This window comes from Chrysemys picta, chromosome 6, assembly GCF_011386835.1.
Source record: "Chrysemys picta bellii isolate R12L10 chromosome 6, ASM1138683v2, whole genome shotgun sequence".
Lineage (NCBI taxonomy): Eukaryota > Metazoa > Chordata > Testudines > Emydidae > Chrysemys > Chrysemys picta.
This window is the reverse complement of record NC_088796.1, coordinates 105,147,366-105,162,314: the sequence shown is the minus strand read 5'-3', so window position 1 is coordinate 105,162,314 and position 14,949 is coordinate 105,147,366. Positions and strand designations below refer to the sequence as shown.

At 39.2% G+C, this 14,949-nt stretch overlaps 1 protein-coding gene across 8 annotated transcripts in view; it reads left to right on the top strand.

Moving 5' to 3' along the window:
• The window catches only part of CCDC171 (coiled-coil domain containing 171), a 219,787-nt gene that overhangs the window by 107,217 nt on the left and 97,621 nt on the right, over nt 1-14,949 (top strand). For all 8 annotated transcript variants that reach the window (XR_010588656.1, XM_065549498.1, XM_065549497.1 and 5 more), the window contains 3 exons: nt 9,647-9,873; nt 10,511-10,693; nt 13,330-13,515. Coding sequence is in view for 7 of the 8 variants with exons in the window: in XM_065549498.1 (XP_065405570.1) it covers nt 9,647-9,873; nt 10,511-10,693; nt 13,330-13,515 (596 nt within the window). In the remaining variant the exon portion in view is untranslated. The remainder of the gene's footprint in view (nt 1-9,646; nt 9,874-10,510; nt 10,694-13,329; nt 13,516-14,949) is intronic.

The following is a 14,949-nucleotide window of genomic DNA, read 5'->3' as shown; positions in this document are numbered from 1 at the left end:
GTGCTCCCGCACCCCTAGCATCTCTAGTTCCAGCACCTATGATCCTGAAAGGGCATGGATTCCTAGTAGCTTTTAATGGTCTGAATGATAGGAATACATCTCTGAAGGATATACAAGTCATTCTGGCAGCAGGCACAAAAACAGAATCTTGCAGGAGTCTTGGGTAGCATCACACAGAGAACACTAGAACCTCTGTGTTTTGTGCAAAAATCTGTATTTTAATAGACCCTCTCTCTCTGTAGCATTGATGGCATGTAAAATAATTTTAGTGTCAATCTCCTCTTGGAAACGACTAAAACTCCACTGAACAGTGTGAGGCAGCAGCTTTATTAAGCCATGTGACAATGAAATTCTTTAGAGTTGTTCATATGCTGGAGCATTTTTCCTGCAAGGTATATGGTTAACTCATCCTTCGTGTGAGTATGAGACATTGTGACATTGGAGATGTTTGTGATTTTGTATTGGACAGGTGCAATACCATGGAGTCTCTTCTTCTGGTAATATTTTAATTGATTTCTGTGCATACATGTCAAGGTGGACTTCATCATAGGTCCAGTATTTATTTTCTCTGTAGCCTCATAATGAAGCGTACAACCAAGTGATAGTTTTTGGTTTGTTGAGAGCTTGTACATCAGACATACAATCTGTGAATGCTATGTTGAAAGGCCTCTGCTGGTATAAGAACCAGTCACGTTGTCAGTCGGCGCTGGCTTAGAAGACCACGCAAGATGTGCATAAGTTAGCTTTTCGCCTGACACATAATTGTTCCGTTGCATTCAAACATCAGTCATAGTACTATGGAGAAGGTGTACTTATTCAAAGTCTCACTTAGATTAATATCACGCTGAGAGCTGGACACAACTAAGAGACAAGCAAACAATGACCTGTCTGTGCTTAGCTCTGTAATACACCCTGCCACCTTTGCTCTGACTTTTTTCTTTGCATTCAAGCATAGCTTTAGTCTGTTTTTCTTGATTGAAGCCCATAGATTGATGGACCCTTGGATAATTCTTTGGGTTCTGAAGGCTTCATACAAGTCATGACCCAAAGTATCCATTCGACTGACATCTTTAGCTATCTAATCACTGAAGACTGCTTTCATCATGATATTAATGAGCTCCAGTCTGTCTTGTGCACATTGGTTGCCAGTGCAAGTAAGCTTAACCTTCAGATGGGGCATGTTACTTCTTGGGAAATCATCCTAACACTGCTTATTGTTTTGTTTGAAATTCAGTGGAGTTCTGGGGTTATCAGGAAAACAGAGAGAGCATTTGGATGCTGTGTTATGCCCACCAACCCCCCAGTGAATTTCATTGCTCTGTTTTTGTGTTCCAGGGGTTTGTCTGAACCAAGTGCACAGAATTTCCATTTCAAAATTCCTCCCATGTGTCAAAGTCAGGCACCTCCTTTTCTACACCTCCTATTCCAGCGAGGTACTAGGCAATCATTGCAGAATAGCTGGTTAAATCTAAAGCAAAAGTGCTACAAGGTGAAAATTCCAGTTAGCAGTCTATCCTGGCAGATTGAATAAAGTGCAGCAAAGACTTTTCCACGGAGCTGGCACTTGCCCTGGCATTTTTAACTTTTTCCTGGTGCCCGATGTACTTCTTTTCCAACCTTGCCAAATTCAGCTTATGAGTGCACTGCTTATAGCAGTTACAGGCTAGTAAGAATGGTCAGACACATACATGAACACGATATGTTGGGGAAGTTTCAATACAGCTTTTGTAAAGGAAATCATGCCTCCCCAATCTATTAGAATTCTTTGATGGTGTCAACAAGCATGTGGACAAGAGTGATCCAGTTGATATAGTGTACATGGCCTTTCAGAAAGCCTTTGACTATGTCTTACACCAAAGGCTCTTAAACAAAGTAAGTATCCCAGTCCTGGGATAAGAAGGCGGTCTTCTCATGGATCAGTAACTGGTTAAAAGACAGGAAACAAATAGGAAAAACGGGTCCATTTTCACAATGGAAAATGGTAAATAGTGGTGTCCCCCAAGGATCTGTACTGGGGCCAGTGCTGTTCCACTATTCATAAATAATCTGGAAAAGGGATAAACAGTGAGGTGGCAAAGTTTGCAGATGACACAAAATTATTTGAGATAGTTAAGTCAAAGCTAACTGCAAAGAGTTACAAAGGGATCTCACAAAACTGGGTGACTGGGCAACAAAATGGCAGATGAAATTCAATGTTGATAAATGCAAAATAATGCACTTTGTAAAACATAATCCCAACTGTACATACAAAATGATTGGGTCTAAATTAGCTGTTGCAATTTATGAAAGAGATATTGGAGTCATTGTGGATAGTTCTCTGAAAGCATCTGCTCAGTGTACAGCAGCAGTCAAAAAAGCTAACAGAATGTTAGGAACTGCCAGGAAAAGGATAAATAATAAGACAGAACATATCATAATGCTACTATATAAATCCATGGGAAGCCTATACCTTGAATACTGTGTACAGTTTGGGTCACCTCATCCCAAAAAACCCCCCAAAAAGATGCATTAGAATTGGAAAAAGTACAGAGAAGGGCAGCATAAATGATTTAGGGGGGTTGGAACAGCTTCCATATGAGGAGAGATTAAAAAAACTGGGACTGTTCACCTTAGAAAGAAGACAACTAATGAGAAATATAATAGAGTACAATAAAATCGTGAATGGTGTGGCGAAAGTGAATAAGGAAGGAATTTACACCTCTCATAACACAAGAACCAGAGATCACCCAATGAAATTAATAGGCAGCAGGCTGAAAACTAATGTAAGAAAGTACTTTTTTATTGCAAGGGGATGTTGTGAAGGCCAAAAATATAACTGGGTTCAAAAGAGAATTAGGGAAGTTCATGGAGGATAGGTCCATCAATGGCTGCTAGCCACCTAGTCAGAGATGCTCTGGGTGTCCCTAAACTCTGACTGCCAGAAGCTGGGACTGGATAACAAAGAATGGATCATTGGATAGTTGCTCTGTTCTGTTCATTCCTTCTGCAGCATTTGGCACTGGCCACTGTCAGAAGACAAGATACTGAGCTAGGTGGCATTGGTCTGACCCAGTATGGCCATTCTTATGCTAGCATGTAACATGTCACTAAGCATTGTGTTTAACCAAGTTCTTTGTGGTGGTATTCTCCAAAGATTCAGCTGCTAGTTGGAACTTTTCATCTTGCAATTTTTGCCTAAACATTATCAAGACTAAAGTAAAAACAAAGATTTTGTAATAAATTACTTTGGGACTATGTTATGTAATGCATGTTATGTAACTATGTGCATACTGTTTGCAGATGAAGTCCATTAATTTCTGGCAGGATGCTGACATCTTAAACAGTGCCTCATTGCAACTCTTTTGGCATAATAAAGCTGGTAATCAATACCACTGAACCACTTATGTTTTGCTAATGATGGTAAAGTCAACTTGAAGCACTCTTTCCATAGTATCTGTAACATTAAAAAAACGGGTATCATGTACTGAGTATTAACTGATAACACAGTACTGTCACAATTTAACTTTGTGAGGGCTCTGTTTGACGTGTCTGTGTTAAAGTATAATGTAAAAATTATGTTTAAACATTTTCTTGAATATATATCTACATAATTGTTCTAGGTTTGTCATGTTTGATACCATTGGGTTTGTGGGAGAAAGGGCTTTCGAATGATACCTAATGACATTGTGTTATCAAAATTTCCACCAGCTGCAAGACTTGGAGCCAGGAGAGCAGCAAGTCCCCACTGCCGTGCCACAGCAGGTGATCCCATCAAAATTACAATTCTGTAGGGTTTTACAAATCAAATGACACCTCCCTTCCCTTACTATCATTAACTTGCCCATGGAATTACACATGGTCCCAGATTATGATTTGATTCATTGCTAGCCAGAGAGACAGTGAAAGCTTTTCCTTGCGAGTTTGGAATATCCAAAACATCCAGATTTAGAGTGCCAGTACTCATATGTTGGTAAAAAACATCAAATAAGGTATCCAGTCAACATTTCAAGACTTCAGGTAGTTGTTCCTTAATGAACATGGGAAATCTTTTGTTTCATTATCCATTTCCCCTCTGATGGAAAACTTGATTATTCCCAGCATACTGAAAACTCTTTAACTGCTCTTATGTCTGAAATGTTCAGAGCACACCCTGAATGAACACCTAATTCTTCCTGAATGCTCGAACCAATTCTGATTTGAAAGGCTACATTTCCAAATGAGCTATGCTCCTAAGCCATTCTCTGGCCACTACACTGTTCCACCAGTGCCAAGTGGTCCTAAACCAGTCACATCCAATCTTGGAGGGTCTCTCTTGAATGGTGGAATCTCAGGAAGAATAGAGATACTGTGGTGGCTCTTACCTACCTCCCTGCCATCAGAGAACAGAGGTCTTGGTCAGAGTGTCCGTACATCCTGTAGAGCACTGACTGTTATAATAGCAGCCTTCAGGCTGCTTCAAATTTGTGTCAGGCACTGGACTGCTGCAGAACACAGCCAAGAATAGGAGGAATACAAAGGCCACTCCCACTTCTGAGTTGTGCCCAGTGCCTTCCAACCACAGCTGAGGACCTTGGGTCCCGTGGTGCTGTGCCCAGCTGTGCTTTGCAAACAATGAGCTGATAGTTCTTAATCACCAGTGGCTTTAATATTTGATGTGTTCGGCATGGGAACGTAGGAATTGCTATAGCAAGTCTGGCCCAGGGGTCTGTGTAATCCAGTGTCATGTCTTTGAAAGTGGACAGCACCAGTTGCTTCTGGAGGAAGGTACAGAAATCCCTGTAATGAACAATTTTGAAATAACCTGTCATCGAGGGAAGTTTCTTACTTACCCTGGAAAGTTAGTATTTTGCTAATGACCTAAAGTATGATGGTTTCTGTATCCCTTATATTTTAACATTTTTAGTGTACTCTGTATGTTTTAATCTTTTTTTAATCCTGGGAAACTCTTGACTTCACTGATAGTTTGTGGCATGGAGTTACACAAATTAATTGTTTTGTATATGCAAGGAAGCATTAGACTCTTTGCAACATTCTTATGCTCCTTCATTGCTCTTTGCTCCCCTATAGTCACAAATATTCTCTGACAGAAATTAAATATATCAGAAGTGAAGAAGCAGGACTACAAGAACGTAAAGAAAATTGAGGAGTAGAGACGTGATATACCCAAGATCAAACAGCAAATGGGCTCCAGAGAGCCAAGAACAGAACCAAGTCTCCTCACTTCCAGTTCTAGGCCCCGTCCACCAGATCATCCTGATAGCCAGTAATTCAAATTCACATCCCAACACTGCCAATTCAAGCCTTTTGGATTGCACTGTATGTCAAAATGCATAGGAGCCGTTTACAGAGGAGTGCATGCATTCCTGTATCTGGACAACTGGCTGATCAATGACAGCACTTTAAAAAGGATTTCAAAGATAAGTCATATTAGCATTGAGGTGCTGAAATCACTAACTTTCTTATACTACTCAAATCCCTGGAATATATAGGAGTCCTGCTAGCCGTTGTTTAGATGAAATCCTTTTCGTTTAAGAGTCAGACACTGTAGAATTCATGGGCAGAATAAAAGAGGTACGAGAAGGCCTCAGCAAAGAACCATGTGGAAATATTTGGTCTCATGGTCACAACAGCTTTTCTGATTCCCATCGCATGTGTCTACTTAATTTGCCCTCAGAGTATCCTGACATCTAGCTGCTCATGTGTGACTCAGACTTTTGATCTTATCTAAGTGAAAGAAACCCTTCAAGAAACTTTGGCTTGGTAAAAATAGTAAATAAATTAAAATCAGAGGCAACATTTCAAAAGCACCTAAATGATGCAGCTTAAGAGCCTAACTCTCATTTTGAGAAGAGAACATAGGCCTCTATGAGCCTAATTTTCATTGACAGTCAAAGGGATTTATGCTCCTAAATGCTTAAGACTCTTAAATCACTTAGGAACTTTTGAAACTTTGAATCTAGGTGGTCAACCTATTTATAGCAGCGGCTCATTTGATATCTTTCTGCACTTCTGGGTTTCCTCTTCCAAATACACTTCAGGGTACACTGCAAAGGGGAAAATCACAGAAGTATTCAAAACTTCATTGAAGCAGCCAAACGTACACAGGAGAAATGTGCAGGGTCTCTTTAAGAAACTTGTAAGTATGGACAAGTCAAAAAGACGGTAACATTGGGAATTGCAGTCATTTGGGAGGGATTGAGGTAAAGGAAAGGGACTGAATCCAAAGCTTTCAAGCAACACTGAGATTTTTTTGGTGGTGTGCTTTTTAGTTTGTTTTTGCTTTGTTTTTGTGTGTGTGTGTGTGCGGGGAAAGGAAGGCAAATTGATGTGTGCTTTTGTTTTATTTTTAATTTGAATTTTGGAGTTTTTCCTTTATAAATATTTCTCTATAAAACCTGTTTTCAAAATAGATTTGTCCTTACTCATGTAGTCTTAACACTATAGGGTTGGAATGGTTTATCTTTAGATTTACTTAAAAAGTAAAGTGCATTTTCTCTTGTTTTTTTTTTAATACAAATTGTACTTCATTAGCACTCAGAGGAACCAAGCAACAAATACAGATATTGTCTGCTGTAACATAAACTGAATTTCTGAAGCTTAATATGAATATTTTAGTTCCTCTATTTAATCAGTTTATTCTTTACCTTCATTCTGTTTCACTCAAAACAAAACAGAATTCTCCCTCCACCTGTCACGAGAGGAAGGTTTGTCACTTTTCATTGCCTTTTGCTTCATTTGTTTAATAAAGAATTGATTGCTCTTTGTGCTGTAACTTTATTTGTGTAAGCCATTTCTTACATGCTCATCACAACATAAAATATTTATTGCTTTTACTGTAATTCCCTGATAGTCTGTGGCCAGGTACTTAAAGTGTATATGTTCTTTTCCCACTTGTTATAGATATAGAAGAATACAGTACCTTATGGAATTACACTATATTCTCATTTCGCCTTGCAAAGCAGTCAGTAAATCACACCAAAACATTTCTGTGTTTTAGTCAAAACCATTATTCATTAAAAATTAACTAGAAGCGATTTGTGACGGGTTGGACTCCTTGGGAAGCCACCTGATGTGCTGAGGTACCACTGAGTCTACCTGTTCTGCTAACATGGGCCCCCTTTAACCTGTTTTGCTGAGCCAGGCTCTTAAAACCTCCTCTAACAAACACACAGGCAGGGCCACACCCAGCTGCGGATCAGCTCTGGGAAGACTCAGCTTCAGGGATTTGCTCCAGCACTCAGATGTCCACCTTCCTTGGAGTACAGACCCAAAGATATATTATGAAATTTGCCCCCTCCCTCAATGTGGAGAGAGGTGTACAAACTTCTTACCTCCCTGCCCCCACCCCAGTTAGAAATTACAGAAACTGGGTTTAATAATAAACAAAACAATTTTTTTAACTATAAAAAGCAGATTTTAAGGGGTAAAAGGGGTAACAAACAGAAAAAAGCAGATTACTAAGCAAATGAAATCAAACACTCAAACTAAGCTAGTTTCACTAAAAAAATTGGTTACAAATAGTATTTCTCACCCTAGATATTGTTGCAGGCAGTTTGCAAAGTTTCTGTGGTTCAGAGTTCCAGTTATATTCCTTTTCAGACTAGACCCCTGTTTCAGTCTGGACTCCCCCCTTGCCTTCTTTTTTTTGCAGTCTTTCTTCTTGGGCAGACAGTCCAGGGAAAGGAGGAGTCCTGTTTACCTTCCTTCCCACCCTTAAATAGGATTTGCATAAGGTGGGAATCCTTTGTTTCCCAAACTTGGCCCTCCTTCCCTTACATTGGAAAGTTACAAGAAGTCCCAGGTAATGTTTTAGTATCAGGTGACAAGACCACCTGACTCTCTAGGATCACAGCGTCCATGAGTCAGTGGCAGTATGGAGAGTCCACAGGAAGGCCAAGCTTTTCACAGTCTATCGACCTCGCTGATGGGCCATCCGCCCTGTCTGGCTTTTCCATTTTTGTACCTGAAGTGTTAGTAGTGGGCGTCACCCAAAGTAGCATAGTTGAAATACAGATACATAGTCAATATTCCTAACTTCAGATACAGAAATGATACCGGCATACAAATTGGATACTGACATTCAGTAAATCATAACCTTTCCAATGATATCTCATATGAGCCATCTTGCATAAACTATATTTCAGTTGTGTCCTATTCATATCATAAGCATATTTTCATAAAGAATATGGAATGACATGTCACAGTGATGCTTTGATAGTTTGGGGAGCATAAAAGCAAAGTTTATCTCTGTGCTAATCTTCAAAATCAAAAGTCTACATATTCAGTCTGGTGGCACACAAAATCAATCTCTTTTTTTGTGTGTGTGTGAAACCATCATTTCAAATTGCTACAATACATACGACAGAATATGGTGCAATGTAGATGCATTATCATGCAAAGAGTATTTTGATTTGATCACGTGCTATAATATTCTTTGTTCACTTATGGTTGATTCTACCTGTATAATTTCAATAATGTTCTGGTACCCATTGTAAAGAATGCTCTATAAGTCTTCATGTTCTATTTGTTTGAACCTTTTGATTTGATCCTTATAGTATAAAGAAGAATTATTTGTTTTAAAGAAGCTGTCTTATTTTTTCTGCTTGCGTTTTAAAGAAAATATTTTAATTCACTACAGCAACAGGAGATCTGGTGTACTACTGAACGTAAATAAGTTCCTCCATGCTTGTCATCTTACACTGATAGTATCATAAGACAAGTAATGACAGATTAAGACCTGCCTAGCAGAGGGAAAACTAAATTACAAGACTTTTATTAAGGCATAAATAAACCTATTAACCGTTATCTGGAATACCAATTAGTAGAAGGAGCACTGACAATTTTATTTATCAACATTAAACACAATTATTAATTACAGACCTGACGAATCTAGCAGTAAGCAGGACATGTTGGGTGTGCTGGGGCCTTAAGTCCATTATATGAGAAGGATGATTACCAAAATCCTGTGGGAAAATAAGTAATTGTAGCTGTAAAATTTTAATTGCCTTGGAATAAGGTAAATTATATTCTCTTGTCTCAGAATATAAATAGTATGGCATTAAGGTACCAAGCCTCACTAGTTTTAAACAGCAAATTATTTAGACAACTATGCTGAAAAAAAGAAAAACAGTCATAAATTTTCATTTTAAATATTGCAATAAAGTGATTTACCTTCTGCTGTCAAATGTGTGAACACATGCAAAGATATTTGTCACACAGTATGTAGTTTGCATGCATCAGAAATTTTTGCATTTTATTAATCCAAAGGTTGGACTATACAAGAAAAAGGACTTAAAATACAGTATTGGAGGAGAATATAGAATTATTTGAAAAATTATATATTAACAAAACAGTTATTTTTATTGGGCCAAATTCTGCACTCATGTTTGTACATATAACTCCAGTGGTAGTCAGAAGAAGCCACACGTTATATCTGAAGGTAGAATTTGGCCCAAATTGTCTACTTGGGGAAGACTCCTTTTGATTGGAATAAGAGCATTGTCTGAGTAAGGACGTCAGGCTCAAGCCCAATGAGCTGAGTCTTCCTCCCTTAGTTCAATGGCAACATTCCCAACAATCTTATTCAGACATATATATGTTTTTGTAAAATAAGCATAAGAAAGAACCCACTTTTTTAATATGTATTTCTTTTTTTTTTCCCTTAAAGATCCAAATTCCTGGCTTTGTGGACACTTACTCATAAGTGCAGCCAGGAATTCTTTTTCAAAACTCATGGACAAACTTAATGTGCTAATGGAGACTATAGCAGTGGATAGCAGCAGGACCATCACATATGTAGAGAAGGACTCCTTGGTTCAAAGACTGGCTCGTGGACTTCATAAAATAAATGCACAGGCACTAAAAGCTGGACTAGGTGATAGAATACCCATTACAGTATGTGTATTTCTTGCTGATTTATATATATATACAATTTCACAGAATAATTATAGTAGAGCTTTCAAAATAGTTATGATGCTAATTTCATTTTCAGGTTGTGCTTCACAGCTGACTTTAATTTAACTAACTCGTATACAAAATTAAATGGTGATTTACACCTGAAAAGATTGGGCCCTGAATCGGTTACATCTTTTAATATAAAATTAAAGAATTGTAAGGCAAGAGATTTGGTTGTATTAAGCTTGAAATAATTTTTCTCTTCTAAATACTATCAAAATTGAATTTTTTTTGTAAGGACATCTTGTAACCCCTTTTGAAGTTAAGATTAATGATTTTGTTAATTTTTTTCCACATTCTCTCCTTCCAGTGTACTTTGGTAATGCAAAATACATGTTATGTTTTTGCAAAAACTCAGTTAAACTTCTTCTCCCCAAATATCTATTCTATGTATGTATGTATTTAGGAATTTTTCAGTGACCCACAACAGCAGGTGAAACAGTGCTTTGTGTGTGTGTGTTGGTGGATGCGTGCAGAATGAAAGCTTCATTTAATTTGCTTGGGTATTAAAAGCTATTGATTTATTGCTAAAATAGCACATTTTATAGCACATAAAATTGTTTCCGTTTACTAACAGAAAAGCATAGCATCCTTGCAGAAGCAAATATTTGAATTTACACAAAGGCTGCATACAGCAGAAGTGGAACGCCGTTCACTACGCTTAGAACTCACAGAATTCAAACGGAATTTGAATGAGATGAAAAAAGAGGCTGACAAAGCCCAGAGCCTGCAAGAGCAATTAAATGCATTTAAGCAATCTGTAAGTATATTTAATTTAGGAAAAGACTGGCTTAAAGGAAAGCCTCCTTTTACATATTTTTGATTTGTGTTCTTTAGAAAAATAAGTATAAATCCAGTTATTAACAGAATTTTCCAGAAAACTTGCCCCATGAATGTCACCAAGCTGCAAGCTAGATGTATTAAAAAGTGACTTTTTTCCATAGGAGTTTTTTTATTTTTCAGAATGAGATATTTTGGGTGAATTACACGTTTGCTGTTTGACAGACCCAATTTTTCTTTCACATGCTGAAAATGTTCATTTCTGATTTACACACCATACAGGACTTATATATGTTCCCTCAAATAGGGCAGTCATGCATTTTTAATAAGTATGGTACATTCATGACAACATTGTACAGCATAAACACAATATTTTAAGCTCTGTTTTACCCTTGCTCCATATTCTGAAACACCTCTTTACTGTATCTTTTGTTATGGGTTAAGTCCTGAAGCTAGTTTGTGTCAATAAGTGCAATCTTGAGAATAGTTTGTCTCTTGTGGAAGAGAATTTATGCAGATGATTTTACCACATCCCCAGCAGGCTGTATTTGCCAAACCCTCTCTCTGTGCCTCTTCCTGGAGCCACTGGATCTACTACAGCCATAAGGCTGCGTTGATCACTGCACAGCTACAGCTGGTAGGGATGAAAGGGAGAGACTAAAAACAGGTCCCTTTACCTTTTTAAAAAAACCAAACTGTCTAGCACAGGGATCGATAGAATTACTTCAAGGGCTGTATCCTCCATCGTCTCTTGACTGTGCAGGGAATGGAGGTTTTTTCAGACTGATGCATCCTCATTGCAGATCAGAGGCTGTTCTCCATTGTAACCACGTGGCAGACTCTCCACAGTTGGCAGGCAGTAATTCATTCTCCTCTAGGAGGTTGGAGATGTACTGGGCATCTTCACCGCCTCCCCTAACAAAACTCTGAGCTCATTTCTGTAGAGGGCATTCAGATCAAGTCAATCTTCATCCAGGAAAAGGGAATGAACAGTTATATGAGTGCTCTGTAACTTCCCTGGTGTCTGTAGAAACATCCTGTTTTTGGGATGTGTAGTAGCTTCCACAAATTGTGATGGATTTATTTTCTGAGGACTCATCAACACCTAACAATCATGTGCACAAGGGAGGTATGATTTTTTTAAGCACACCAACGTGTCCTGCACTAACTGGGCTGTGTAGACCCTGCTGTCACGAACTAAAAGTTCCCTATTGTGTATTAATGTAGTGCTGCATCGAACAGTGGAGATAGGAGATCAAAGTGTTCTGTAACTTAATTTTCCCACATCAAAGGTCTGTCCATTGTGCTTACTGTCTCCAGCAGGTAGAACAGCTGAACAAGTGTATCTCATGTCTTCAGTTTTGTTTTTAACAGGCTTTTTTCCCTTACACTTTCTTAAATTGTCAGATTAAATTGTCACTTTTTAGATAGTTAAGTGCTGTCCCTCAGGAGACACTTACTTTCTTTGTCTTCTGGAGCACTCTGTGAGAAGCAGGTCCACACAGGAATTTATAAGGGGTTAACAGGTGTCGTGGAAAAAGTCACCCACGCATTGATTTAGTTCACAGACTCAAGCCTGAGGCCAGTTTATTGCAATACATACCAACGTGTTGGGGTAGCAGTCCGAAAACTACCACCCTTAGCACAGCTCGCAGGCTGCCTTTATTCCGTCAGACTGCAAGCATAGTACAAATAATACGTCATTTATGCGAAAATAAGAGTAGGGGTCTGTCCCTTTTTCCTGGTAGCTTCCTCATTATTTACGAGAATTGGATGCCTATTGGATGGGGGAGTTTCTTGGTGGTTTTGGCATGGGTGGTACTTGGCACTAGTTGGGGTGTTTTTCGTCAGGGTACATATTGTTTTCGGGGGGGAGGGGAAAGGTGGGCATAGGGGTTTATTACAGGACGCCGAAAGATGATATACGATTGGCTGGTGACAGGTAGCTGGAACTATAGGAGGAGCTAGCCTTTACTAGAAGCAATTTCTTCATATAAGCCATTACTATGTTTCATCAACAAGCGGTTATCATGTTGCTAAGGCCTTTCGCATGGCTTCCTTCCCCTCCCTCCTCTGGTCATGGCCCCTGTCCATATTTGGCAGGGAATTGTACAGCTTAGCTTTGTTCAGGTTCTGGCCTGTACTGCTTTATGTGAAGGCCATCTGTGCAGTTAGCTTCTGTCAGAGGGCCTGAATGTGGGCCTTCGGTGTTACTTTGGTTGTTATAGAGAAGGCCACCTAGTTCTTTTTCCCCACACAGGGTTTGTACTGAAATGCAGAAATACTCAGCTGCAAATTCCCTCCTTTAGTAAACACTTTTTTTTTTTAACAATTGAGATGTGTCCTCTTTGATCTGTTTTGGAATCACACAAAAAAATTTTCAGTATACTTTGTAAATACACTACAGATTTTCTTAAGAAAATACAATGAATAAAGTAATTTAACAATGTTTTGCAATGATCTTTGCTTTAGGAAAAAAGGTCTCTTGGGCAGATATTGAGCATTTAAAAACTTTTTGCATTAGAATGTTGTGTATTAGCAAGTGGAATTCTAAAAGTGAAGTGGATAAACAATGGAGTTATTCCATGATAGAACACAATTTATTTCCTTTATCAGAAATTGATCACCCATGAGAGGTTTGAAAGTGCATGTGAAGAACTGAATAATGCATTACATCGAGAGCAGCAGGCACAAATGCTTCTGAATGAGCAGGCACAACAGCTACAGGAGTTAAATTATAAACTGGAATTGCACTCAAGTGAAGAAGCGGACAAAAACCAAACCCTAAGTGAAGCTGTAAAGGTAGGACAATATTGCTTCTAAATAGAGAACAGAAGTTGTGTTTGCCTCTCAAGTGCATGGGCTAACATTGGCAACCCTCACAAGTACTCTTATGAATAATCCCATGAAGGTAAATGGGACTGTTTGCAGGAATAAGGATTACTCAATCCAATGAGAGTTGAGGTTGATCAGGAGATAATTATTACCTTTTATGATGAGGTCTTGTAGCGTGTAGCGTCCATTTTTAATATTGGGAGTGGCATATGTGCACTGGAAAATATTATCACTATTTATTTGTTAAGCATTGACAATTAATTTGTTCCTGTACAAGATACAAATCTCAAGATGTATTGAGTTTATAATCTAAAAGATAGAGGATGACACTGAGGGCTTGGCTACACTTGCAAGTTAGACCGCATTAAAGCAGCCCCAGGCGCCCTAACTCATGACCCGTCCACACTGGACTCTGCAGCTCAGCGCCTGGACTCTGCAGCTGGAGCGCTCCTGGTAATCCACCTCCACGGGAAGCATAACGCTTGCTGCACCTCGGCTGAAACGCCCCAGCGTCAATCTGAACGGGGTGTTGCATTACTGCGCTTTGATCTGCCTCCAGAAACGTCCCATAATCCCCTTAAGTCAAGTGTCCACTCTTGTTTTTTTTTTTTTTTTTTAACTCGGCTGTAGGAATGCGGATATGCCCTTTCAAAGCTCCATTTCTGACAGCCGGCATTCTTATTTGCCATTAGTGTGGAATGCTGCTTGCTGTGAGTGTGTGTGAGAGAGAGAGAGACAGGGGAGAGGAAGGTCTACTGCTGTCTGAACTTACACGACAGCATGCTGACATGCTCTCAGCCCCCCAGAAACCCATTCTCTCTCCCCCCACTTACACACAAAACACTCCCTGTCACACTCCACCCCATCCCCCCCATTTGAAAAGCACGTTGCAGCCACTTGCATGCTGGGATAGCCACCACAATGCATTGCTCTCTGTGGCGTTGCAAGAGCTGTTAATGTGGCCATGCCAGTGCGCTTGAATCTGACAGTGTGAACACACTGCAGCGCTTTCCCGACTGCGCTCTCCGAGGACTGGTTTAACTTACAGTGCTCTTCATCTGCAAGTGTAGCCATGCTCCCAGACAGGTAGTCAATATTGACTTTTATAAATTAATTATTCTGATCTCTCTCTCTCCTCAAATGTAACTTTGGGCGGAGAAAGCATTTGACTCAGTTTAGCATACATTGGAGTGAGTAAAAGGAGTAGGGGCCCTGTCTCATTAGGATTTAGAAGCTGTCCCTTGCACAAGGGGAAAAGGAAATGAAATGAACGTCAAGACTACAATTTTGCCAAAATGAAGGAGTGGAGAACGAATATGAACAGAAATCAGAATAATAGATTAAAGCCAGAACAGACCAATGTGATGATCTAGTCTGACCTCCTGCATATCACAAAACATA